This window comes from Pavona decussata, unplaced genomic scaffold (genome assembly GCF_977016875.1).
Source record: "Pavona decussata unplaced genomic scaffold, jaPavDecu1.1 SCAFFOLD_143, whole genome shotgun sequence".
Taxonomy (NCBI): Eukaryota; Metazoa; Cnidaria; class Anthozoa; order Scleractinia; family Agariciidae; genus Pavona; species Pavona decussata.
In genome coordinates this window covers 1,955,392-1,983,343 of record NW_028145556.1, presented here as the reverse complement: position 1 = coordinate 1,983,343, position 27,952 = coordinate 1,955,392, and the positions used below count along the sequence as shown (strand labels likewise).

The 27,952-nt window shown below is 36.9% G+C and overlaps 1 protein-coding gene across 3 annotated transcripts; it reads left to right on the top strand.

Annotated features, from left to right (window-relative positions):
• The first annotated feature begins 446 nt into the window (after window positions 1-446).
• Window positions 447-27,919, top strand: LOC146466551 (transient receptor potential cation channel subfamily A member 1 homolog). Of its 3 annotated transcripts, none has more exons than XR_014867954.1 (21): window positions 447-730; window positions 3,797-3,974; window positions 4,636-4,853; window positions 7,169-7,333; window positions 8,746-9,254; window positions 10,993-11,176; window positions 11,271-11,378; window positions 11,968-12,056; window positions 12,730-12,876; window positions 14,178-14,289; window positions 14,910-15,046; window positions 15,794-15,909; window positions 16,895-17,175; window positions 18,656-18,949; window positions 19,963-20,084; window positions 20,800-21,010; window positions 21,579-21,749; window positions 22,687-22,755; window positions 23,891-24,058; window positions 24,608-27,153; window positions 27,781-27,919. XR_014867954.1 is itself a non-coding variant. In XM_085127084.1 (20 exons), exons 1-20 carry the CDS (start codon window positions 578-580, stop codon window positions 24,788-24,790), a joined length of 3,615 nt encoding a protein of 1,204 aa, XP_084983210.1. In that variant the 5' UTR covers window positions 447-577; the 3' UTR covers window positions 24,791-27,885. The 3 variants fall into 3 exon arrangements, 1 of the variants encoding a protein (XP_084983210.1); XR_014867953.1 differs by having other exon boundaries at window positions 24,608-25,005; window positions 25,066-27,885; XM_085127084.1 differs by having other exon boundaries at window positions 24,608-27,885.
• Window positions 27,920-27,952: the final 33 nt, after the last annotated feature.

The window sequence follows — 27,952 nt, the reverse complement described above, 5'->3', positions numbered from 1 at the left end:
CAATAAAAATGACGTCAGATGTAACGCGCGCGCTTTCTCAACGAAAAAAATAGCCAATTCCGCTCGTACTTTTTCCATATTATTGTAAAAAACAAATCGACGGCAGTTTTCTATGGTCTATACTCTTATAGACCATAAAATGACGCCATAAAATGTCCAAAACTTGGCAGTGAAACCACTCGCCTGCGGCTCGTGGTTCCACTTGAGTTTTGAACATTTTTTGACGTCATTCTATGGTCTATAAGAGTATAGACCATAGAAAACTGCCGTCGATTTGATAACTGCAACTGTCCGTAGGGCTCGCCTACTTCAAGAGTCCTTGTCTGCCTGCCAAATAGTCGAAATATGTCCCATCATGCTTTGCCACCAGCTTGTGCTTGTGTTGACATCGAATACTTGACCCTTGGCCTGTTGACTATGCGAGTCGCGCAGAAGGTGAGTGCATGTGTATATTGTGTGACATTCTTGTTCGATTTTCAGAGACGGGTGTGCTGATTTTCACATTCGCATTTTTCCTAGTTTGCCGCTCCGTTGGAGGTACTAAAACAAGTTATTTTCCGGGCTCCAACGAGGCACTATGTCGTACACATTCGTCGGAGATGCCTACGATCGAACAACACCGATTGAAATGACTCAAGTCAATCCAGAACCAGCTTTGCCCGCGAAACCTACAATCGATGAAGTGCAAGTCCTAGATATTGAAGATTTGTCACATATATCTCTGCACCAGGTAAAATGTTTTCTAATTGCTCGAGTCCATTGTTTTGAACAAGTCGCTCCTTTAATTTGGTCCTGCACTAAGCTTACGTTAATTAACTGCCGAAGATACGAAGATCTGTCGCACTTTTCGTCGACCGTGGGTAGTTTTATAAATGGTTTTCCACTAATACAGTATCAAACTTTTTTTGCGTCAGTTTGTTTTTGATTCTGTTACTAAAACACGTAGTAATAACACTACAGAAATTTATATTCATCACTGAAAACACGACGTCAACATGTACATGTATCAAAGCTTACATGTATTAGCTTACTCTATATATAATTCTGAAGCTTACATTTGATAAGGTTACGATAAAAACAAGCGAATACTCGACCGGCGATTGTGTATGCTATAAGACATTTTTCCCCAAGAATCTTGTAAAGTTGGAAAACGTTTGACAGACATCAAGGTGGTCTTTGAACGGTTGACAACCTTTTGAACTCAGCGGGAAAGAATAGAAAAATAATACTATGGTCCATTCAAATGAGTAAGCTTATTGCAATTTAGAAAGAACTTAAAAAGTTATGTACATTTATTCGTCTTTTCTTAAAGCACTTTTAGACTTAATAAGTTACTTAAGTATTTTAAAGGAACGAGGAAAGAAGACTTGACTTCCCGTTTTACTAAAAATTTCCATAACAGCCTATGTTTTCGATTTTGTGTAAATAATTAGATCATGTTAAATTATTCACAGAAATTGTGGGAGTGTTTTACTTTGTAGTATCTTTGTGGATGCTCCAAAAATTACATCACCAAAGCTGAGAAGTTATTTTGTGAGAAGTTTGGTGTCTTTAGTGTTAAATCTTCAAGTAAAAGTGTTGTAAAATCAATTAATACCTGAGACATTTTTAACAATTAACATGGTTGTCCTGGCAACTCATCATACACATTTTCCGTAGTTTACCAAGCAGGAATATTTCAATTAAAATTTCTCTTTGATTGTGTATTGCCAAAAATAGATGTGAAAAGTGGGGTGAGGTCATGAGTGAAGTTATTTTACTCAAGTTATTTGTCACTGGTCAACCGATGATCAATCTTGAAATGACAATAATTTCATTAATCTTTGTGAAAATTAAACGTTAGGTTAATTATGGCAGTTGTGATTCATGCATACATTTTACAATTTTTGGTATCAGTTTGCCAACTCCTGTCAGCTATTAAAATGAAGAAATGTCTTTGCAGGTAGCCAAAATCATAAAGATAATTTTCATGAATTTTTTGGAGAACTAGCATTGAAAACTTGTGCTATGCTAGTTTTGCTGGTTTCAAGTTTAAATTTTTGTCTAAAAAAAATGGTACAATTGTTTAGTTACAAGTCTTCCTAAGCTTGCAGAAATTAAGGCCCATCCACATGAATGCGTTTTTGGCTATTGTCCTTACTAAAATGAATAAAAAATGCTGATGAAATGAGAGACTTTCTAAAATTAGTTTCAAAAGTGAAGGCTTTGAAAACCCATCATTTTGAAAACACTTTGCTTTTAGTGTGGACAGGTGAAACTAAAGACTTTTGAAAATGATGGCATAATAACATCACATGACATTGGTTCCAGTCCAAATATGAGCATCTAGACATGCAAAACGCTAGGTCCCCAGTTGTTATCATCATTTTCAAGCATGATAGTGTGGACGAAATATTTTGTTACGATTTTGGTGCAATGGAAACAGAGACCTCTGAAAACACATTTGGTGTGGATGGAGTTGAACCAAATTTAGTATTGAAAAATTTCAGAACTTTTTATTTGTATTTTTTCAAGATGTGAGAATTGTGAACTGTATTTTCCCATCAGAGCTCTCTGTGGTGATCTCTACTGGTCTAGGTGAAAACCAATTGCAAAGTTTGACTAATGGCTTCTCAGTTCTTGTTAATATCTTCCTTTTTTTCCATTATGTTGTAGGCATAGGATTTGTTTGTTTTGTGTTGAAATACAGTTAGAAATAATTTCATAACCCCAAAAACGTTTCAATTTTGAAATTTTAACAACAGGTGCTTAGAAAAAGAATTTCACTGAATTGATTTTTGAAAATGGTTGTGGTGAAATATTTCTTACTCTGGCATGGTATTAATATTTTTTGTAGGTTTTTTTTTTGGTCAATGACCAGTGCATGGTCTCCACACGTGCAAATACAACATGCGCACCAAATGCAAATTGGTTGTTTCCCCCTTGGGAACATAAGAACAGCTTTATCCCACAGGCTATAAGTCTAATGTTGACCATGATTCTGCAGTTGCATATCCTTCATTGTAGATTTTTATTTCATACATTTTACTATCTAATTTTACCTTTATACACTGTATGTTTTCTGTTCTTCTTACATTTGTAAAACCATTGTATATTTTGGCCTAAGGTGGTTTCATTAAAGCTTTATTATTAAATTATTAAGTTGCATGCAGGTTGTCATGAACTCTTCAGCATCACCAAGGCCAATATCCTTGACAAATTACATTCATTTGGTGTTGCGTAGAAGAAAAAATCTTAAATAGAATGGCTAATTCAATATATTCATACATGTACACTCAGGAAGTGGTTAGCCCTGGGATTTATTTAGAACAAAAAATTTCAGTCTGAGGTATTGTTGACCTTTTTTGGTGGGAAACTACATGACCGTATATTGTGCAGTGTGAATTCCTGGGAGCTTCTCTCAGCTGGTCATATTGCTGTATATTTCACCACCGTTTTAATTATCTCTTAAGTCTTAGAAATCTGAAGAACAACCAAAACAGCTAGATGGCAGTTTCTGATAGCTTAATTAATTTACACTTCTGAAATCAGGGGATAATATTATAAATTAAAGTTGTTATTAACCAAAGGAATAGTTACAAGATACATGTATTGCCTCAGATTTTCACTTTGTTGATTCCAATAATAAAATATTGGTTTAATCAACCTCGGACAGTCTAAGTTATTATTTTTTGTAGGGGGGTATTTTTATTAATGACATGATGACAGGTCTTTTACATAACTGTGCTGTTTTGTTGTTGTTTTTGTTTTGTTTTTTTTTTTTTTTTACAAAAGGGTTTGTTGGGTTATTTTGTAGGCAGCTAGAGATGGAAGAACTGATCTCATAAGACAAAAACTTCACAAGTTTGGAAGGCACAATGCAAGGCGATTAAAAGCAATCAACAAGGGTGATGAAGACGATATCACTCCACTGCATTATGGTGTGCGGTACGGTCATGTGGATGTTGTGAAACTTTTGGTTGAGTGTGGAGCAGGTAAATCATATAGTGGGATATGTTTACACATTTTTATTTACAACAAACACGCATTAGGAATGTAAAGTTACAAACAATCCACTAAATCACTGCTCCTCCACAATAAACGAGCATGCATGCCACAGGTGGTCCACTCAGGCCGAGGTGTGTCACAGGTAATTCAGACTGCACAAAAGTGTCAGAAGGAAGGGGTTCTGAAGATAATTAGCTGAGCGCATTCTGTTTTGTGTTCCATTTTAAACTGGAACACTTGGGGAACGCACAGGGTTCGCTAGGGGAACGCTTAGGGAACGTTAAGAGAATGCAAAGCAGAACGCTTTAAGAACACGTTCAGCATAGCGTTCTCTGTTAGGTTACTTCTGTCCTGTACTGTAGGTTATAATCTGCAAAGAATTTCATTAACAATGTTTTCAAAACCAACCTTTATTCCAGAAGGATTTTTTGCCCCCAGAATATTACAGCGTGTCAGTTGCTTTACACCGCTCGACTGGCTGGTCACACCACTCTATGATGTCGTGTGTCAATATTCTAATCACAAACTCTGCTACAGTGTACACCAATCAAAACGGGAATCTCTACACTGTTCATTGTAATATCTAAAATAATAAGTTGTAAATTATACTCACTGATCTCTCCTTTCTTAAAATTATGTTGTTTGCAGATCCTAGCAACCCTGGAGAAGATGGAGCTTCACCGCTTCATTATGCTGCAAGATTTCGTGCAAACACAGCACGCCCATCTGCCAGTAGACAAGTGTCTCAAGTTACTGGTGATGGTGTTGTTGATGGTGAAGTTAGTTCTGTTATTGCACCTCTAACACAGGCTTTGAGTGCTAACAATATACTTGGAGGAGATGGCAGTCATAATTTGGGATGGCAGGTTTGACAAAATAATTAACAGTTGATAGTGCTAGTCTACACTGCTGGGTGGAGATCTAGAAGAGGTTGCGGGGTGGAGGGTGGCCTCCATATACTTGTCTATAGGGGAAGTCTCTGCCAAAGTAAAGGGGTGCCTTTTTTACACTGTGTTCTTGTAGTGCTCAGAAAAATAGTGAAGTGTTTTTTAGGGGTTCATGCGAAAATCTTCTAGCCTTGCAATTGATTTTTTCATAAATTTTTTACTGTAGCTCACAATCTTGGGAGTTGGACAGATTAAATGAAAAATTAAGACCACTCCTCCCCCCATTTCATCATCATTGATTTTTGGGGGGAGGGGGGGGGGTCAATTTCTCATCTTAATCTGTCCAAGATTGGTAATGAGTTACTTCTGTCAGAAACGCCAAAAAAATATTAATGTGGGGGCAACCGACTTCGTTTTGGAGGTAGGATGATCTGAAAGACCACCCTACACTGTAGTTTCAAAAAAATGGTCGTCTATACTCCATATGACCCACTGTCTGTTAGTCTTACAATATAGCAAATTAATTCATGGAATGCAAATTTCTAAAGTCTACGCCAAATTTATATGAGGCCAGGAGGTCTATTGGACAAAAAAGGTTAATTCATCTGCAGTAATAAACATTAAAAAAGTAAACATGGTTTTTAAACGACCATACTTGAAAACCCTGAGAACTGCAGGTTAGCAGGATTCAGATGTCGCATGGGTAGAACAATGGGACAATTTTTTAACTTCCTAAACTTATTTTCTGTTCTTTTTTTTTTTATAACTAAGGCCATTTGAGAGAGCAAACTGCAGGCAAGGGTTACTTAATGGCTACCAGCCCTATATATGGTTAGATTTCTTAAGTATGCCCATGCGCTCATGCATTTTGTAAAGTAGACTTGACATTGTGATTTGATTTTCATTTACATGTACATAAAATATTATCATTACGAACTTCCTCAGAAGGCAGTGAAAATAGGCTGTGAGCTAAAAGGGTAGTAGTTTTAAAAATCTAAGTATTAGAAGTGGTAGCGAAAATTGAGCAGAAATTCCTGGAAGAGATCATACAAATGCAGAGATTTCACTTGACACCAATAACATACAGTGTAGTAGGTATTGTTACATGTATATCTCAGACCTGTCAACTCTCACGGTTCTGCCGTGAGTCTCACGATTTTTTGTCATTTCTCATGGTCTCACGACAAGGCTCCCAATCTCACGGGTTTTTGGGAAAAATCTTTCTGAAATAAAATAAATTAAGTTGAATAAAAATGAAATATTTACAAGGAATGCTAGTGCCATAAAGTGATAAACTAAACTGATTTTTGCTTGTGTTCAATAACTTATCGTTTTTCTCGCGCATCTGTCCGCCATTTTGAAAGGGGAGTAGGCCTAGGGAATGAGGTTGTTGACTTCCCTCGATGGAAAAGGGATTTGATAGGGGAACAAAACAGAATCTCACTATTTTTGTAGAATCTCCAGATTTTTTTTCATGGGTCTCCAGATTTTCCTTTACCAGGGGTTGGCAGGTGTGATATCTATGGTTTACGTCTTGTTTGATATTTGTGACAGGGTTAAAACTTCACTTCTGTCAGTAAAAGTTGCTTTGTGAATGGATAATATGGCGTGGAACTACTGGGTGGAGCCTCCCTCTTTAATAACCTGATAACTTATCTCGTACCAGGAGGGCTGTAAGGCAGTGCTTTGCCTGGTTTTTTACCTTTTAAAATTACTGGCTTGCTCTTGGTCGACTCAGCCAGATGCAGAGCTACATGTATGGGCCCTCCAGTAAAGCTCCCAAGGTCGCATTATCATGCAAGCCTCCTCACCTCATCATTTTTTTTTTTGTCATTATCCCTAGCAACCTGTTCAGCTAAATGGACATTTTATTGTACATGTGCATGGCTGGGCAGTTTGTCTGGATTGACAGACAACGGGGTGCTTACCATTTACATGGAAAACCCAGAAATTCCAGTTGGAAAATCAAATGGTACGCATCATTCCATTTGGAGTACTTCTGAAATTGTGGGCTCCTGGTCAAAGTGATGCATTTTTATTGCTCCTTTTGGGATTTACAGCTGATTTTCACACACGTACATCTTGCATGTTATCCATCTTCTATTAAGACAAGCTAAATCATTTCGCATTTATGCCAAAAATTTCCATCCTGGTGGTTTGCGTATATGGTAAGCACACCAGTCCACCTTTCTGATGGTTGACTAACGTGCAGACAAAATATGGCGTTATTGACCTCACCCATTATTATTAGAAGGAGAGTAATAAGACTGTTTTGTTGCTTGCTATACCTGTAGGCCTCTGTAGATGATTCTGAGTCCCTCATTATGTTCCTTGTCCAGCAAGGAGCTGATGTTAACATTAGAGATAACTATGGCATGACACCACTTCATTATGCAGCATCAAAAGGCAATCAAACTGCTGTGAAAGAGCTGCTACAATGTGAAGGGATAAAAGTTGATGTGAGTTGTTTGTTGTTTACTTACTTGTCAGTGTACAGCTGGTTAATGAAGGATCTGTAATGATTTTAATCATTTGTACCTTTTTTAAATTTAATTCAGAATTTATAGCATTGCACCCATGGGGAGAAGCAATAATTCTTAAATTACCTCATGCTACAGAATTCAGATTTTTGTGTTACATGTACATGCATTTCACTATTACCATTTTCTAGTTTCATGTGAGAAGGTGAAGGTCAGACAAGGCCACTTATTTAATGCTCACTTTAATTTACTACAAATAATTAAGTCTAAAAGCATCAATGTGTACAATACTCTGTGATGAACTTGGCAAAGATCACTGATTAATATTTGTCTTTGTCTGGTATGGTTATCCAGATGAGGGTTGTTCTCTTGCTTAAGACCAGTACTGTTGTTAGTGACTGAAATCTTGACAAACTGAAAAATGATTTTGGAGTTCATAATCAACTAAGAAGTCATAATTTGACAAAAGATTGACCAACTCCCAGTTGGCTTGATACATGTAGCTTAGTTTGTAGAGCACTGCACTGATGTTGCAAGGTCATGGGTTCCAATCCCAAATTCAAGCTTGAATTTTAAGGCTTTCCAGGGATTTCATTAGGATTCTGAACTTGCATGCAAGAGAGTAGTGAGCCCATGCAAGATAGTTAACTCGAATGTGTTACTTTGTGAAAAAGGTTGAGATTATTAAAAGCAGTCAGGCAAATGTGCATAGGTGGTCAATTTGCAAGGTGCCTAGCCCTTAACAAAACCCCAGTTTTCTTTTTTGTAACTGCTTAAGGACGGTGCCTTAACTTTTGTTACTGGGCATACGTTCTACGCATCTCGAGATACTTGGTTTCCTACGGGTGGTGCCTGCTAACACAGGGATATTTTTGTGCAATTTAAAACTATGTGGAGAAAATATCTAACTTAGCAAGTGCTGTTGGTATCCAAAAAAAAATTAGATTTTTTGAATTTCGATAGTCCTTGTTAAGATCTGCTTTATCCGCAAAGTTATAAACTGCACAAAAGTACTTCAATATTAGTAGGCACATGCAGTCCTTAAAATGTGAACACAGCTGTGATGGTCTTTTATTCATTACCTTAAAATATTTTATTCATCTGATTGCCTTCTAAGTCTCTCACCACCCCACAGGGTTATTTCCCGTCCCATGCCCATCAAGTCTCACTAGTGATCAGCATATTCATTTCTCTGTATTAATAACAATTTTATCTTAGATGCACAATTTGACTAAACATGCATCTCATGTACTAGAAAGGCAATTATCACCTTAGATAGAATTTGTTGATTTTTTAGTAAATTCTTCCAGCTGGGAGTATAATATTCATGTTGAATGCTGTCGTATTGGTCTTACAAATTTATTCTCTTACATGTATATTGTGATTAACAGCAAGTGGACACCAGTGGGAGTACTGCGCTCCACTGTGCCGCCACTGATGGTGTTCCGGAAGTTGTTGAAGTCTTATTGGATGCAGGTGCTGACATCAGAGCCAAGGACAATGTAAAGATGACCCCAATTCATTTCGCATGTGCTGATGGGAATATGGACACCGTTAAAGTTTTATTTCAACATGCAGAGAAACCACAATCCGCAGCTAGTGTATTTGACATGTTGGAAGATAGGAACAGAGAGGGTGAAACAGCACTGCATGCAGCAGTGGAAGGTGGATATCTAGACATAGTTCAAATTTGTTTGGAGAAAGGAGCCAAAGTACGAGCAAGAAGAGGCAATCTTGCTCATCCATTGCACATTGCTGCTATCAATGGGCATGTTCAGATTGCAGAATGTTTAGTTGAACACCATGCCAAGATTGAGGCACGGAATGTTAATCATGAGACACCCCTGCATAAAGCTGCTGCCTTTAACAAAACCAGAATGGTGTCCTTTCTTCTCGACAAGTAAGGCTACAGAAAGTGCAATAATAAATAATGATACACTTAATTTATATGACACTAAAATTACAAATTATTCTAAAGCACTTTACAGTTCATTATCAATGTCACTATTCTACACTATATCACTATCTGTCACTATGTCACTCTATCCTTTAAACATTGTTTGAGAAAGCATGCAGCTAGATAACAGTCTTGAGACAAAGTAAACAGACAACATCAAAAGGGAGGGGGGTGGGTAAACAAAATTTTACTCTGTGTTTGCGTTCGTTCAATACTGCCAGGATAATGCCCTGGGATAGTGTTCTGATGCTTTTATAGCAAGACAGTGACTCAAAGTTCAACCAATAGGTAAAATTGTACTATAAACTAAATATAGACACAACGTGGCGAACAACTAGCAATGAATAGGGCTTTACAGAACAAGAACCAATCCCATCAAAGGTAAGATTCATTTCTAGACAATTGTGCAACATATCAGTACAATTTCCTAGCCATGAAAGGCTTTTGTCCTAACCATACTGAATAGAGAGCGTTCATTTATGAATGAGGCCTTCATGTATATATTGTTTTCTGGGGTCGAAACAACAATGCCTGACCTGCCACCCCTAAGGCCTCATGTTCCATTAAATGTATTTTACCGTTCAGTAAAAGCGTTATTAAAATCAATATAACAAAGCAGACTAATGTGAAAATTATCATAACAAACTATATATGCCAGCTTCAAAAGGTATGTCTTTAACTTTGATGAAAAAATAGAAATATTCGGACTGGATCGTATATGGAGAGGGAGTTCGTTCCAAAGTGTATGCACGACTACAAAGATTGGTATCCAATGGTTTCAATTGGCTGTATTTAACAAAGGGGTTGGAGTAATGTTACTTTCAGATGCAAAATAAATTCATTTTTAAGCTTTTTATTCACGCCAAGAAAAAGGAGCCATTGATGATAATTTATATTAAGGTTACCATATACCTTTAGAGGTGTCTTGCATTCAAGCGATGTAATGCGTCTGGTTTAAAGTGTAGATACCTAAACCCCCATATCAAATTATAGCTTATAGAATTAAAGCTTACAGAGCTATAAAGATGGAAAAAATCACAATAATTGTGACTGCACCAATTATGGACATTCCTCACAATATACCTGTTGCTATAGCTATCAAAAACTACTCAATGAGAAACAATTCAAACTAAGAACGTTTTGTTAAATTGTCAATGAATATATGAGTGCTAATGCACGCTAGGTCAAATAATTGAAATAAATGTTTCATAGGGTGATTGAAAGCCTATAACTAATCAATTATTTTATTTAAATTTATACGTTTGTGTATACATGTATATATAAAAAAATATAATAAAAAGGAAATGCAGAAAGGAAAGTTACTGCAATTTTCTAGCACTAAATTAAAGATAATCATCAAGGGTGGCAAGGAGATCTCAAGAAACAACAGGGCTCTTGAAAATGAAACACTCTTGATGTAACAGATTGAAATTAATTACAATAGATCGATGTCCAGTGTACATGGAGTGTTCTGTGACCAATAAACTCTTTATTATCTCTTGTTGGATATAAGAAATCATGTATTCTGAAGTAGGCAACAAGTTCCTTATTGTTTTTAGAATCTTGAGATTAACTAAGGGTTTATAGGAATGAAGGAAGAGTTATAATCATGAAGAAACAAACAAAGGCTAATTTGTAGCATTTGTAATAATTATGTTGTGAAATTCATTTATTTCCACAGAGGAGCGGACATTGAATGTCTTGATAAAGACAATTATACTCCCTTGCTTATTGCTGCAAGCTCGGGACACACAGCTATTGTGCAGCTACTTTTACAAAAAGGAGCCAACTTAAAAGCAAAGAACACTCATGACAAAACTGCTATCTATCTGGCTGCCGAGGAAAACAGCATTGATACATTAAGGGTATGACTAAATGTACTTCTTGACAGACTTCTTGCAGTCTCACTGAGACTGGCTATACCATTGACAGTATTGTTGGTCTATTATTTTTTTACAGGAAATCCTTCAGCATCAAGATGCTAAACATCTTATAAACGAGTCAGATCTTTATGAAAACACTCCTCTTCACGTGGCGGCATTGAATGGTTATGCATTAATAGTTGAGGTTAGTTGTTGTTTTTGTCATTTTTTCCATTAAAGTTTTTGTCAGTGTTGAAAACATCGATTTATACTTTGTTTCTTGTTCCATTAACCTTTCTGTTTTAGTAGGCACATTCAGCATCACATGTGAATTGGTGAGGTGATTCAACCCTCTGCCCTTTAATGTTTTTGTCTCTTTCTACTTGAACATGTTCTACCAGGAAGGGGCACACGTTTTGTCCAAGGCTTGTCAATACCCGGGTGACAGGTCTTCAACCTATGTCAGAGCAATAATTGGTTTGCTCTCATGAAGGGCTGGCACTCAAAACAATGACTTTTTCCCCTTTACACTGGCCATTTCATGTAATTTAGCCTATCAACCCAGCGATAAAACCAGACATTTGTTCTCACAGCCCACCAACGCAGCACCACAGTGTCTTTAGAAATTTAAAACCACTTTATCCAGGTGGCAGATATAGTTTGGTTGTGACTCAACTGCAATGTACCATGTAGTCCTTTTAATCAGTCTGGTAAATGGCTATGAAGTTTATAATTATTTGAATTGAATGGGAAATAATTATTAATTTTTAATTTTGATTTTCATGGATTTGTAGGCATTGTTGAGTAATGGTGCCAGGATAGATGCACGGAACGAGGATGAGAATACCCCCTTACATTTGGCTGCAAAAAATGGGAAAGTGAGGTACACTATGCCATTCCTGTAAGATTATTAATAATTATTAATTATTGTAAGTTTCTCACCCATTGTATAAGAAGATGTAAACTTGTACTCCTGTCAGTGGATTTTCCTGTTATAATTAGTTCTTGGAGGATAGAGGACATGCATACGTGTATTTAATTATACCAGCATATTATTAATTATTGTGATACACTATGAATAGAGTGAGTATAGATACATGTAGATGTCGGATGCATACTGAGTGGGTTACATGAGTGGTTGTTTGTTTGGTGAGTGAGCATTAGGCACTTAAGAGTGTGTATTTCCTGTGTGATGATATATGCTTTTAAAGAGCCTTACATGTATCAGCATACCATTTCACATAATTTGAAGACAAATCTCTTTAAGAGCCATTTTTTTGAAGAAAGGTCAACTGAAATTAAATATTCGTGTTTTTTTTTTTTGCACAAATATTTTTCTGTGCAGTTCTTACTATTTGCTGTTGACAATTAAGTGCTGTTATTTTAGATAGAAATGTTACATAATAATGATAAACCAAACTACAACTTCTTCTTGGGTTGTTTTTGAAATTAATTGGCAGTTGAAAATCACCATTAATACTGTTAGTAGTAAAAGAGGGAAGTTAACTTGTATTTAGGTCAGAGTTAGTTTAATCAAGAAGTTATTTTCTGTTTAGAACTGTAACTGAATTGGTCAAGAAAGATCCTTCCATAGTAAATGATGAAGACGAGGCCTCAAACACGGCTCTTCACCTTGCAGCGACAGAAGGTCATGTGAAGTGCTGCAAATCACTTTTAGAAAATGGAGCTGAAGTGGACGCAAGGTGAGTGCAGCGATATCAGAGTTTTGTGCAGGGTCAAGTCAAGGATCAGACTTTGACTTGGATCAATCAATCAATCCATCAATCAATCAATAAACTTTATTTATCCATAGTAGAAATTAAAGCTAGAAAGCTTATGGGCCGTGCCAAAAAGAAAACGATAAAAATACAAAACTACCATCATTATCATCATAAAATCAGTAACTAATTTACATACTACATACTACTGTTGCTTTGAGCAAATTCAGTAATTAAATTTGGGGAGGAGAAGTCTACTTTCACTCTCTTGTAGCGTAATATTGTACCCTGTAGGAATCAGATGGGTGAACAACGTAGATTTTTATCATCACTGTATTTATATATATACAAGTGTATCAGTGGACTTATGGACCACTCCATGGCAGGAGTAATGCCTACAAATAGTGACATTCATAATAAGAACGTGCTATCACTGTCTGAAAGATTGGTATAGATTAGACAGAGCTAGAACTGCAATAGAAACTAGAAATGCACCTAACAATGTGACTTTTAAGCAAAGCAGGCGATTTTTTTTAAAATTAGTCTTACTAGTAGCATTTTTGTAGGTTTTGCTTTCTTATCTTGTTGTAGTTTTTGTCAATTTAATAGTTAGTTTTATATATAGTTATTTGTTATTTTGGTATTAACATATTTTACTCTGTTGTATATATTTTTAATATTTCTTAAGTTTCATATTCTAAATCCTAGTAGGATGTTTCTGAAAACCACTATACTGATTGAAAGTTTCCTAAGAAAGATAATAAAATTAATAATTTGGTGCTGAACACTGAATCTGTATTATGAAACCATGGTAATGTGAATGAAATACTCCGATCTTTCCTTCTGTAAACTTAAGTTGTCACAAAGTTTCATTATTTTCTGTCTTAATGAGACACGGTATCTTTCACTTAAAAGCAGGCATGACATTGCGGTAAATTTGGGAAGGACATTTATAGGGCTACATTACATATTTCAAATTTACAAATGCATGTTCTGAAATCATCTAGTTCCCTCTTTGCATGCTTTTTAACTTATGTTTTTCACTGTTCCACGAGTTGTCTTGAGATCAAAACATAAAATAATAAAACTACATTCCTTTAGCGATTGCTGATTTGGATTTATGTGAATGAATGAATGAATTAGGCATGCAATAATATTGAGTAATCCTGTTTTGTGTCAGGAAAAAATTGTTGGTGAGCAAAAAGTGTTTGAATCTAGCATGAGCAATTTCAACTAACATTTTGGACATAAAAGTAAAGTTTTCAGTAAGAATTCTTTAATTGTAGGAATTCAACGCTGTGGACTCCTCTTGATTGTGCTGCAGCCAAAGGTCATACAAAAGTGGCTATCGTTTTGTTGGAGTTTGACTCACCTGTTGATCCCACTGACAAAGCAAAGGTAAACAAATATTTTTTGTCATGTTGAAATGTAGTTTAATGTATTTTAACAGTGTTAATAGCAAAGAGCATCAGTTGTCAGACACCCTGTGGTCCACAGTATGCTGTATCAGGCATCAGTGCTCTGTGTTTCTGGAGTCTTACATGTACATTGGGCATGTCATCGTCTTGGCTGGAATTTTGAGGTCTCTAGCAAAATTTAGGGCATCAGCACCATCCCCTCCCTCTTTTCCACTCTTATGTTGGTACAGTGGGTGTGATTTTCCCTCAACCTGAGTGGCTTATTGTTGTCATTTGGTGGCCATGGCATTCTCCATCCAGCAGCTAGCTACTGACAGTGGATTCTTGGTACCTGCTTAAAATAACACATAGGCAATGTGGTTGTCAAGGTGTTCTGCATTTTTATGAAATGTCAGTCTTTGGTGGTCTGTGAATGTACGGTCAAACCCTATTGAATATTATGTTGTTAGGATTGCATTTATGGGATGTGTTTAGTTTTGGCTAAAATGTACTGGGTGGAACTCAGAAAACTGTTCATAATAAAAAGACAATCATAACTTAACTGTTGTGATAATTGGAGCAGAATTTTATTTTATATTTTTTCCTTTTGTTTTTTCACAGACAACTCCTCTACACTTAGCTGCAAAAGAGGGACACCCTGAAGTCATCTCACTGCTGCTATCAAAAGGCGCAGATATTACACTTACAGATCACACGGGAAGGAACTGTCTTGACTTGGCAGTTGATCATGGCCGCAAGTATGATAGTTCACTAAATTGTTGCTGCTGGATAAGACCTTTTAGACAGTTGTGTCAGAAACAATTACAACAAAAAAAAAAAAGGAAAGAAAAGAACTTACGTCCTCAAGAAGTGAAGTTCTTTGGGCAACTGTCAACTTTTAGCCAAGGGCAGTAACAACTATGACAACAACAACAGCAACAACAATTTATTTACAAATTCAGATGATATAAGGGGCTTGTCCTGCAAATAGCCACAAAGCTAGTCGAGGTGGGACAAGACGAGCACAAGAACATAATGGAAAGAAAAATAGTATAATGTTTTAAATTCCCACTGGGTAATCTGTTGGATTAAGACAAACACAGATTCATGCTGTCGAAGGGCTAACACGTGAAATGTCAGCACTTGGAATTTCTTTACAGTGGCCAAATTACCTAATCAACTTTGTGTTTCACTCCCTCACCAATGCAGCACCACAGTTTCTTTGGAAACCAACCTGGCACTGTTTAATAATTTAAAAAAGACTGGTGATAATATCAGAGTGATTGTGGGTCACATAAACTATCAAAGCTGATTAGTTTACTTAATCTTATTAACAATGTGGTTGGAACTTTAAAATAAAAAAAAATGATACTTAAAAGACAAGATGATATTTTTGTGGCTTTGGGGATGGATATTTTGTGGAACTACACAGCGAGTGACGTAGGTCGTATAAATCCAATCATCCATGGTTACTTTTTCTCTAAAGCACTCTTTTTTGGGTACAGGGACGCAGCAGTGACGATCATCAATAATGAAAACTGGATGAAAGTCATGAAAAACAAAACCTGGGAACAACACCGTGTTACCACCCCGATGAGAAAACTGATCACTAAACTTCCTGGTAGGTTGGTGTTTATGTGCAACAAATTCCTTATTTCCTCCAGTAAATAGACCATTTTCGAGTTGCTGTGAATTTCATTATGAAAGTGAGGCTAAGTGCAAAGCTTTTCATGTGAAGATTAGTTTTGTTTGCATATGAGTGAAAACTAACTTTTATAACAAAACTTTGCACTTAGCCTCGCTTTCATAATGAGGTTCAAAGCACTCAGAAGTGGCCTATTTGGTCTATTTCAAATTGTTCATGAATTAAGGTAGATTAGTTCTGGTTTAATTACATAAAGGCATTACACTGTCTTTTGGAGTACAATTCTCTTATTTGTGCTCATTGTTATCTTGAGACAATGATCATATGAATGTAAGAAGGAGATGGAGTTTTGTAAACCGCTAAATTGACATTCAGGCTAGATGAAGTCACTTCATAAAGAAATTTGGGTGGAATTTTTCTTTTCCTTCATGCGTGATACTTAACCTTGCACAAAGTAGGATATATGCTTCAAGCAAACAAACAACCTAATTGCTGTGTTTGATTATCCCCGGGAATTATAATGGCTTGTCAATCCTATCTATGATGACAGAATTAAATCAATCAGTGGAAAGTTCATAGAAAGCTTTCTGTTTTATTTTTTTCATATTGTTAACTGTAAGATTAAGTTGAAAAACTAGTTCAGTAAGGAAGTTACCATATATTTTAATTTATTGAAACTGGGAAGTTTCGAAGAGGTCTGATTTAAACCCAGGTAGATGATTTTTTTTTTTTCAATGAAATGGATGGTGTAAGGCAGTGGTAGCCTGATGGCCATACTTTTCTTTGTAAAAATCGTAAAATTTAGCTTTTCTATTTCTGCGAGATTGATTCAATTTCTCATGCAAATCCTTTTATGGAATTGTTTTCTTTTAATTCTGTGGTAAAAAATATTACACTAACTGTAAGTTCTGCTCCAATACAATTGATGTCATTATAACCTTTTCCTGTCTTGGCTTCTCAGAAGTGGCCGAAATGGTGTTCAACCGTTGTGTTAAGGACAATAACCTCCATATTGAGGATGAAGACTATCAGATCACTTTGTATTTCGAATTCTTGGAAGATGTGTACGCTGATTGGTCAGATAGTGGTGATGGGACAGCGTCTGAGACTTCCAGTCAAGCGAGTTTTTCCATGGAGGACATTCCAGAGGAAGAGCAGTTTCAAAAAATCCGTGGGAGAGCGGGAGTCGAGGAAGCTATAACACAACTGGAGAAAAAAACCAACCACCCTCTTATGATTATGGTGAGAAAATATCTGGCTATGTAGTTAAGATCTCATAGAGGACCATGAAATAGGATGCTGATAATAAATATGGGGATCATGCAATTTAAGGACGGTGCCTACTTTTGTTACAGCGATACATTCTGGCATCTCAAGATACTCGGGTTTCCTTTGGGTGGTGCCTACTAGTACAGAGATATTTTTGTGCAGTTTAAAACCATGCAGAGAAAGCACAACTTAACAATTGCTTTTGGTATCCAAAAAAGAAAATTGGGAGTACCCATGCTATTTTTAGAGATAATAAAGCTTCAGTTTGGAAAAAAATGCCGTCCATTGCTTTGTATTTTACTGCTCCTTAGAATAATTGTTGATTAATTATCTCAAAACAAATGCCCCTCTTCCCCGAATTTTCTTTCTGGATTCCAGTAGCCCATACTAAAATCTGCTTTTCCCGCGTAGTTGTTGACTGTGCAAAAATACTTCTATATTTGGAGGCATCGTCCTTAAATAAACAGAAGTAGAGAGATCTTATTGCAAATAAGTCCCGTTATTCTACAAGTACAATGTCCAACTCTATTTGTTCTCAACGTTTTCTACATTATAACTTAAATGGCTTGTGTGAATTGAAATAAAGACGAATACTGTTTGCCCAAAATAATTAAGTATTACAAAGTATTTTACGTGTTTTGTATGTGTGAGTGGAAGTCGCAGTTTTGAGAGAATAAGTTGCTGAAGAAAACGTAATCAGCTGCTCTGGTGTGAAAAAGACGTCTCCTGACCTGAATAAACTAGGAGTCAAGAGGTAGTGGTAGTAATAGTTTTGTTAGCAGCAGTAAGTCAAATAATTAGAAATAATTGTGTCAAGAACAGTAAAATGTAAGAGTAGCATAAAATGCTAATCTAGTAAGATTCCACTACATTCACAAAGGTATAAAAGTCTTTGTTGTGGTATAGTGCACAATTGCGATTTTGGTCTTAAACTTAGGCAGACTATATTAAACAAGTAACTCCTTAGTTAACGGAGAAACAATAACAACAACATCTGGGACTCGGATTTTGTCCGAGTCTTCGTTTCTTCCTAATTCACATTTAACTCCTTAGTTAAAGGGAATATTTTTGCTGGGGCACATGCGCGGTAGCGTCCGGATGAAACTAATTTGCATACAACTCGTCGCGGGATTTTTGCTTTTCCGCCATTGTAAAAGCTTTCAAAAATATCACAACAAACAGCTTCTGTGATATTACTAAAGAACGTTTTTAAATAAAAAAAAAGTCAGCTAACTATTTGGAGATGAACGCGATTCAACAGCTGAAAACAGCTTCCTGAACTCTCCGACGGTATTTGAAAAAGTTGGGACAACAATTTCAAAGTCCTTCTCATCAACATGCCTATGTGCCTGGGGTGACATAGTCCCTTGAAGTAAGACCAAATGAAATGAGCTAGGCAGTTGTTGAGGAACATGTTCTTCTTCTTTTGTTCACTGTCACTTCTTTTTTGCAGGTAAAGAACAAAAGAGAACACTTGCTTAGCCATCCCCTTGTAACCTTTTTGCTTGATTACAAGTGGAAGAAGTTTGGAAGGTTTATCTATTACACAAAACTGGCATTGTTTTGTATCTTTCTCTTCTTCTTGACCGGATATACGGTGTACGCTACTGAAAATGCGCCAGTATGTAATGCAACAAACAATAATGAACTTCCAAGTGACGTGGACGATACTGTTCCTTACATACTGTGGATAAGCATTGGCCGCGTTGTGATATTGGCACTAGCGTCATGGCACATACTTTCTGAGGTTTGTTATAGTGACATTATTGTGATGTAAGCAAGTTTTTATTGACTGTTAAAGCAAAAGTAGTTTATATAAAATTATAGAATTCTATGTGCAATGTAGAGAATCGGATCTTTGGAAACGTCCAGTATCGAGATTGTTGTTGTTATAGCTCAGGAACAGATTCACAGAACCCTGCAAGATTTTAGCACAGAATCAAGTTATCTTCGCTCTTGCCCTCCATCCGAAAAAGAAACACTTTATGTAATGTAAATGCAAAGAATATCAAAAATTTACCTTTATTCTATAATTATTGGAGGGCTTTAAGCTTATTTTTTTATTTGCTAACAAAACAGTTTGGATTTGACGTCACGAATTGAACTTCTCACAGTTGAATTATCGTATAGTGGCCAGGCCACTGTAGCCAGTTATCATTATTTAATTTATTTGACTTGAAAAGAATCCAGTTTCTCATTTATGTTCAGCTCTGATTGGCTTATTGCATTATTTGTGATAGCTTACATGCTTGCACTGAACTCAAGGATAGTGATCATACTTGTTATATTAAAAAATTGTATTCTTTCACGTGCTATAGATTGGGTGTATTTTTTTTGTTTGGTATGTGTAACTATGCTGAATGGGTAAAACACTTTCTTTAGTGCTTGTATGTACGAGGCTTCTCTTCTCTTCTTTTGCATTTCAAGTTGTTCTGCATTGGGCAAGTACTTTCAAAATTTTTCATTTAAAAAGATTCTCTCCTACATTTCTTCTTTTTATTTGGCATCTTTATTGGTGCAGAATGAGCAAAGCTCCTGCCATTCTACCTGCAAGCATAAGGTCGCTGTTCTGTATGTGTTATTTCATGTCTTCATTGTACTACAAACACTTAACAGAGTTATGCTAGGTCAATGTTCCTGAGATGATGCGCAAGGAATCTCTCCTGTGTGTGTTCTTTCATATGTCCTCAGATGTACTCCTTGACCACTGTCCATTTGTCGCAGGAGAGATTCACTCAATGTTTTATCTTGTTTCTTTAGTTATTTCAACTCCTATACCAGTTCAAACAGTATTTTTGTTGGGAGAACCTTTTGGAATGGGCTGTGTACATTCTTGCCATTGTTTATGTGGCTGATGAGTTTAACGTGCCATTGGTTAACAGGTAAGGGAAAGGGAAAAGCAAGGGAACTGGAGTGATTATTTTATCATCGATTTATTTTTACAGTTGTTGAGCACCCGATAACGGCCTTGGCTTATTTAGATCATCAGAGAGCTTGCTTTCAAATAGCTGGAGTTTGACTTCTTGCCCTGAGATGACTAACGTGAAAGTTTAAAATCCTCTTTGAAACTACCTCAATCCAAATTGATCTAGAATAATTTTCTGATGGCTAATTAGGATGGAATGCGCCCGAGGGTGAAGTTTTAATTTGAAATCCATTCGCAACGTTTGAGCCGGTAGTTTTGCGTTTCTATCAAGCTGATAAACCGTAATCCAAAGGAGAGCATTAATGCAGAAATTGTGCGTTGTATACTTTAACATAAATTGCGTTTTGAACATATAAGAAGCGCATTTTACAAGAGATCGCGTGTTCTCTTTTGTACGAGAAAATTCGTAAACGTCATAACACCATTCAAATTCATAATTTGCTGAATCACAGCATTAACGGGTCTAAGTAATTTTACTCTTTTGTTAAATATCACAAGTCTTGAAATGCTTTCGAACTGAGCCATAAACTGATGTTAAAACCGCCTGTTTGCCTCACATCCATACTATGAACCCAGACATAACTGAAGCTTCTGGTACACCGCCTGGCCCTGTTCCAAATGTATGTTTAGCTTACAAGTTGCCTTGTTGGCTTTTATTGTTTTCTTCCCAGGTGTAGCCCAGACAAACAAACCATTGGTGCATTATCAATCTTCTCAGCTTGGATGTCGTTAGTGTTATTCATCAGAAAGTTTCCTAAGCTTGGCATATACGTTGTGATGTTTACAAGTATACTGTATACTTTCATGAAGTTCTTCATGATATTCGTTCTGTTCCTTGTCGCTTTTGCGCTGGCTTTTTACACCTTGTTAAAAAAACAACAGGTGAGAGAAATCAGTTCCATGGCTCTTGACATTCAGTTTTGACCAGTTTGTAAACTTCTGTTTTTTACGTTAATAAGAACATAGCTTTCACTTTGTTGAAGGGGACTGCTAAAAACGTATTAACTTCAAATTGCGTTCGAAAGTTCCAGAGACGATACGTCTTCAATATTATCTATACACTTGAATTTTCACAAGGAAACCTCCAATGGCCTTAAGGCTGCCCAACTTACAATGCATTGGAATAAAAACTAAAATTTCTTTGGTGAACTGCCACAACTTCTGTAGCATAGGGAAAAGTTTCAGTAATCAAACAGTCATTTTGGTTGTGAAGGAGTCCAAGGTAGGATATTGAAAAAGGCAACATTTGGTTTTAACTAAATAAAAAACCCAACAACAACAGATAGGACTGTTAGTCCGCACTTGTATCTCTTAGCAAGTCGGTCCTGTGCTTTTGTTGTTTCATGCTTTTGTACATTGTTAATTTACCAAGAATACTCACAGTTTAACCTGGTGACCTCGTGTTCTCGCGCAATTCTCATCACCATTTGTTTTCAACTTTTTGTTTCAGCCTTCGTTTGCAGATCCAAGCCGTTCTATTGTGAAGACAGGAGTGATGATGATTGGAGAATTTGATTTTGACAACATTTTTAACTCATCGGATAGTACAGTCCCTGGAGTGACTTGGTTTATTTTCATTGTCTTCTTGATCATCATGACTCTCATCCTGATGAACCTCTTGGTAAGACGCCTGATGTATCTTTTCTTTATTTATTTAAGTAAAACTACGTTAGCATCCACCCCCCCCCCCCCCCAAAAAAAAAAAAATTCATAGGCTTCCTAGATAGTCAAACTCACTACCTTTCGTACACTTGCTCCAATGTTTAACACTGTAGCTTCGAGGAGACTCTTGATCAGCTGGGTTATTTTCGAATTATTTGAAACTTCTCTTTCTAAGTTAGCTCAAGATAAGAGTAATTGAGCTTTATTTGCACGTCAGTGAAATGGTCGTTGTTGTATGCAAGTTTTTAACGTATACCATGTTAAGGCTGCTGGGTGAACAATCATCGATTAACATAAACAGGGTTCGTACAAGGTGGGAAATTGTTGAAAATTATGGAAATCTGGGGTGCTTGCCATTTACGTGGCAAACCCGGAAATTCCAGTTGGAAAATCAAATGGTACGCATCATTTCATTTGGAGTACTTCTGAAATTATGGGCTTCTGGTCAAAGTGATGCATTTTTATTGCTCCTTTTGGGATTTACAGCTGATGTTCAAACATTTTGCATGTTATCCATCTTCTGTTAAGACAAGCCAAATCATTTCGTATCTATGCCGAAAATTTCCATACGGGTGGTTTTCGTAAATGGTAAGCACCCTTGCAAACTATTTCCAGACCTGGCAAAGGTATGGAAAATAAAGATTAAATCTGAAAAATTGTTTTTCAAAGCTGTAAATTCGTCAGCTTGTGGAATTTCATTTAAATTTCATCTTAGCCCAAATTATTTCTGGTGTAGGAGTGGGTTTGACTCATACATTGAGTCTGGAAAAGAAAATAATGGTTTTGAAAACCTCTTGAATTTTTCATACAAAAATGTGTACAAACTTTGGATAAATTGGTTCCTCTTTGGTGCATTTTAATGTGATATTGAATGCTCCTCTTTGTATTCCTTCTAGATCGGTTTGGCTGTAGATGACATCAAAGGTGTCCAGGATCAGGCCGTTCTTGAGCGTCAGGCTATGTTGGTATGAACTGTGTTCTTTTACCATACAATACAATACAATACAATACAATACAATACAATACAATATTTATTTTGCCATATACAACATTTACAGATGGGAAAAAATGAAGAAAATTGATGTAAGAAAATAAATGGCGAGAAAACCTGAAAAAAAACCACGAGGCTTATGACAAGTCAGGCGTCCTCACTTAAAATAACTAATCTTATATTAGAATTACAATATGGACTTATGGTAATTAACTTTGACCGCGCACACGTACACACACACATATTAAATAAGTTAGTTAAGAATTACAGCCTTACAGAAGTTAATACCGAGAGAGAAGAAATTCGTTAAGCTTTCTTTCAAAAGAAGCGCAGGAGGGAGAACTAGTTATGCCAGATTTTAGCGAATTATAAAAGTTTGGACCTTGAAAGTAGATTGAAAACTTCCTGGTGTTCGTTCTACACAGTGGCAAGTGGAAGGACTGAGCATTCCCGGTATTATAATTATGGATCTGACTATTCAGTAAGAAAAAGTTATTGAATTTGGAAGGGAGTGTAGAGTTCTTGAATGAAAACATAAAAGTACCTTATTGAAACGAATGGATATCATGAAATTTTAAGAGTTTAAGTTCCTTTACATATCCATTCCAGCTGGAACCCATGGTGGTTTTTTTGTATGAAACGTGTGTTTTACACTAAAATTCTTATAAAATGCAAAGCTGGACGTGCGATAAAAGACGTCTCGTCACGGATGACATACGGACATACGTACGCACAGATGGACTGTTGAATTAATAGATTTTTTTATATGATTGAACTAACCGATAATAAAAGATTAATTCCTTTGGCTTCTTGAGCGGTCGTAATTTTAGCATACATGTACAGACCGTGGGGGATGATTTCACTTTTTTTTTTTTTTTGTTATGAATGCGTGGAAAAGTGTAAGACGAAAACTTTAGGGTTTTAGTTACACTGTAAGCAAAACCTGCAAATTTTGTCTACTCATCACTATTTAGCGGGGGGGGGGGGGGGGGCGTCTATGATAGTACCTAGTTTGCAGAATATAGATTAACACGCATATCTCCCCAATGGGGACCTTATGCTCCTTTCATAACATAAAAACTCGGCTTTTTTGTTTTGTTCTGTTCCAGGTTGACCTAGCAATGGACGTAGAGAAAGCTCTGCCTCGAAAAATCAGGAAGCGACTTCTGCCAGACAGAGAAACAGTTCGACCAAACCAGTACACCGGGTTTAAACGCTTATGGCACAGTCCGCCCATCACAGCAGAGGACATCCAAACGGCTCTTAAGCCAAAGAGGGTAAGTACATAGTAGTGCAGTCTTCAGTCACCCTGTTAGCTCCGAACGGACGGAAGACTACAACAAAGTGGTCATGGGCCTAGAGGCTTATAACTCCCGGCGTTTTATCAGATCTTTGTGGTATGGAACGTCCAAACGTTACTTATCCCCTCTGGATTGGATACTAGTCTATTGTAGACGTATTTTCCCGTCCCCCTCCAAACCTCCAACGTTATTTTTGGGCCCAAAACAAATAAAGTGTCCAAGTCACCACTTGGGACAAATTTTAACAGAGAACTGTGCCACGTAAAATCCGTTTGTATGATAAGGATGTGAAAGCTGAAGCACATGAAGTAGCTAATCTATACCGAGGTTACTCTCAGCGTCTCCATCTCGGGCGAGCACAAAAGAGATGTTTTCTAACGCAAAATATAATATTTATTTAAGGGTAGGGTTCGTAGCACCTCAAGAAAACTTAATATGGGCATTTTGGAAAACTAACTTACGCGCAAGACTGCTCTTAATTGTAATGTTATCTGCTTTTTTTAACTCCTTTTTTTCCTCGCCTAGACATCACTTGAAAAGTTGGAAAATCGAACTGAAGAGCTCCAAGAGAGCATAGAAGGACTTAGGAGGCGCTTAAAGACAATGCAGTGTAATCAGGAAGAACTGCACAAGATGTTGGGAGGAATCGTCAAAAAACTGGAAGCCATTGTGGAAGGAGACGACGATGAGGATGACCAGCTATTTTGATCACGTGTTTCAATATCGCTGGTCGGTTGGACAGCTGGCTCTGCAATACACTGCTGGAAAGAAGATGGTGGCTCTGGAGGGTTTGAGACCAAGGACTATCATGATAAAGCACGACTACGGTTTAATATCGTTTAAGTTATTCAGGCCCGAGGTCATGGTTCCTCCAAGGTTCATGAGACGTTTCTGTGAGAATAGCCACAAGATGAAATGATTTTGTTTTCGTCTAAGACCCGCTAGCAGCGGGATAAACATCGGTTCACTGAAATTTTGCGCAGCTTTGTCCCGAGAGGGGGGGGGGGGGGTACTTGGGTTCAGTTTTGCTGGGTATGTGCCGCTGGCCTCTCATAGCCCCTGCCGTATTGTAGTCTATTTTGTGGCCAGTTATAGACCCCATCTTAGTCACTTTTGGGAAAATGTAATTTTTGCGATCCCAACTAAGTCACTTTCTATTTATGCATCTACTTTATCAATCCTTTAAGTCATCCTAAAATGCCTTGATTGACACATTTTTTTAAATTGAATGAAGAACACTTTAATTTTCACATACAGTACTAGCGTTGCTAATCTTCCTAGAATTTTCTTACCCCAAAAATCCGAAAATGTGCGACCCCATTCTAGTAACTCTATTGAAAATGCAACCCCATTCTAGTCAATCCAGTCGTGAAAATGCGACTCCATCCAGCGGCACATCCCCGTTAGCCTCTTATAAGGAAGTAACCCACCCGGGAGCTTTGTATCCGTATCATTAGTTACATTTTAGAATAGTGTTTCTCTTACTCGTTAATAATTCGTGAAGAGAAAGCAAAGGAAATCACTACCGCGAAGGAGGTTTGGAAAAATTGGGTGAACATTTCCTTTGAATTTCTCTAAGAATTATTAATGGTTTGAGAAGCTATATCAAACACTCGAAAATAGTTTTCCATCCGATTTCCTAACACCTTGAAGTCTCGACTCGGCCTCGTTTTTCTTTCAACCCACTTTCCGGTGTTTCGAAATCGGTTGAAAACTCTTCTCGTGTTTAATATATCACATGAAAGTCAACGTCTACAAATGAGTTAATGGGATGAGTTGTTCATATTAGAATTGCACCAGTATATGACACGTAAACAGCTAATCCGTCTGGTCTTGGAGTCGACGGTTAGACTGAGATTTGAAAGCCACTGCCTGGCTACTACAACAGACAACATTATTCAGCATGTTTCATGAATTCCCAAATGAATTCATTGCACAAATTAACATAAATTGTGACCTTCAGGTAATCAATTTTGCAGCCTATTTTCTCCTGAATATTGCAACGGGAATAATACAGTTATACCTTATATTTTCACACGTATGCTTTGTATCGTTATGTCACAATATGCTATTCAAAAATTAGATTTAGATATATAATATTGTCGAATCGGTTTCATTGAAACCGTGCAACAAGATGTATGCACTAAGGGCACAAAAAGAATTTGTACTCGCTTAATGCCAGGAATCATGCAACGAGGTATACCAAGTCATTAATGTTGATTTCTTGAGTTCTCGTGAAGTTACAAATTGTTAGAATTCGCACTACCATAGAAGACCTGAATGGACTCGTTTATTTTAGACCCTAGAAATTGAATTTGAAGCACTAAGACGGACAAAATTAGAGTTGGGAAATGAGATTTTCATAATTTTTGAGCTGGAAAATAGTACTATTCCCTGACTTGAGCTTCAATTAGGAATTTTTTTTTTGCAGATTGGGGAGCCTATGGAATCCTAGAGGGAAAATGACTCAATAAGTTGTGGAATAATCTTGACGCTGGCTACATAGAAAACATAATAAGCCATGCAACAAATTATTTAAGTATTTCTGGTAAATTCGGTGATATATAGGAATTTTGACACGGCAAATGCCCAACAATTTAGCACGTGGGTTTTTGCTAGGCTATGCTACTTAGACGTTAGGTAGATTAGAGTTTACACTTAAGTATACAAACGCAATTGGAGATTGAAGTAATGTATCAAACACGATGAGTGTTTCATCCGATTTCAAAACACCAAGAACTGGGTTCAAAAAACGAGGCGTTGCCAGGATTTTTATTTTCCAACCAACCTCGCTGTGTTTGGAAGTTGGATGAAACACTTGTTCGGTCCAAAGAAACACTTGCGAAATATTCTCTGCTGCCTTTTTTTACATGTAAGCTTGGCAACCACTGGCTCGTGCCCAGTCTTCTCTTATGATATCGTGCGGTCGAGAGTAGACTAGAGCCAACGCAACGAAGGGGACCATCATCCTCTGCGCGCTTCTCCTCTCGACCATGAGAGACGACTGGGGACGAGATAGTGCCAACCAATAAGAGCGCGCGTTTCTAATGATAATAATAATAATACACGCTGTTTGATAAAAACAAATTGCTAATCATGAAGAATTCTCGGTTTTCACTGTCACGCCATTGAAAAAAAAATCGAAACCATTCCATGCATGAAGTCAAGAAATTGACATGGTATAGAGGATAAATAAATAAGGTATCTGTCCAAGTGTCAGGTCTGTGCGGCATTCCGTAATCGAGTTATTTGACAAAATGTTCCACATAAATTTATAGAGCTTAGTATGGAGACGCTATGTTTGTGTCCCTCTGAGGGGCACAAACATGGCGGCCGGAAATAGGAAAAAACATCTGGAGTTCACTTTTGCCAGAAAAGAGGTTTGTTTGCCCTTGTGAATTTACGAATGTTTAGATTAACATTTCTCCTCAAACTTAAATTGTTTAGAATGATAAAAAATCACCCGAAGAGTCATTTTTAAGATACGGAAAAGCTCTGTCACGGCCGTCCTCCTGATGTCACGCACGATGGAAACTCGGAAATTGAAACTGTTCTATTTTCAAAAGGAAACACGACATCGAGCTAAGAAATTGTGAACAGACATATTTTTAGGTAAACTTTCCTTGACTGAAGGTAAAAATTTTGTAGGCCTCCCAGTTTTTAATTCTAGAATTTGGTGACGTCACGTGAAAACCGAGAATTGCTTAAGGTTACGCTTTTAGAATATTTTATGTCGAAAATAGGTTGACTGCTTGAAACAGGTTGTACAGATACAATAAAAACGCCATACAGATATTAACGTACTTTATACGCACAACAATAAAACGGTATAACAAAGGAGAATATGGTATAAAAGCAAAACATTTAGGC

Coding starts and splice junctions, on each gene's coding strand:
- LOC146466551 (XM_085127084.1), top strand. CDS start 578: ATGTCGTACACATTCGTCGGAGATGCCTACGATCGAACAACACCGATT. Junction 731..3,796: donor CACATATATCTCTGCACCAG/GTAAAATGTTTT, acceptor GTTATTTTGTAG/GCAGCTAGAGATGGAAGAAC. Junction 22,756..23,890: donor TTGAGCGTCAGGCTATGTTG/GTATGAACTGTG, acceptor GTTCTGTTCCAG/GTTGACCTAGCAATGGACGT.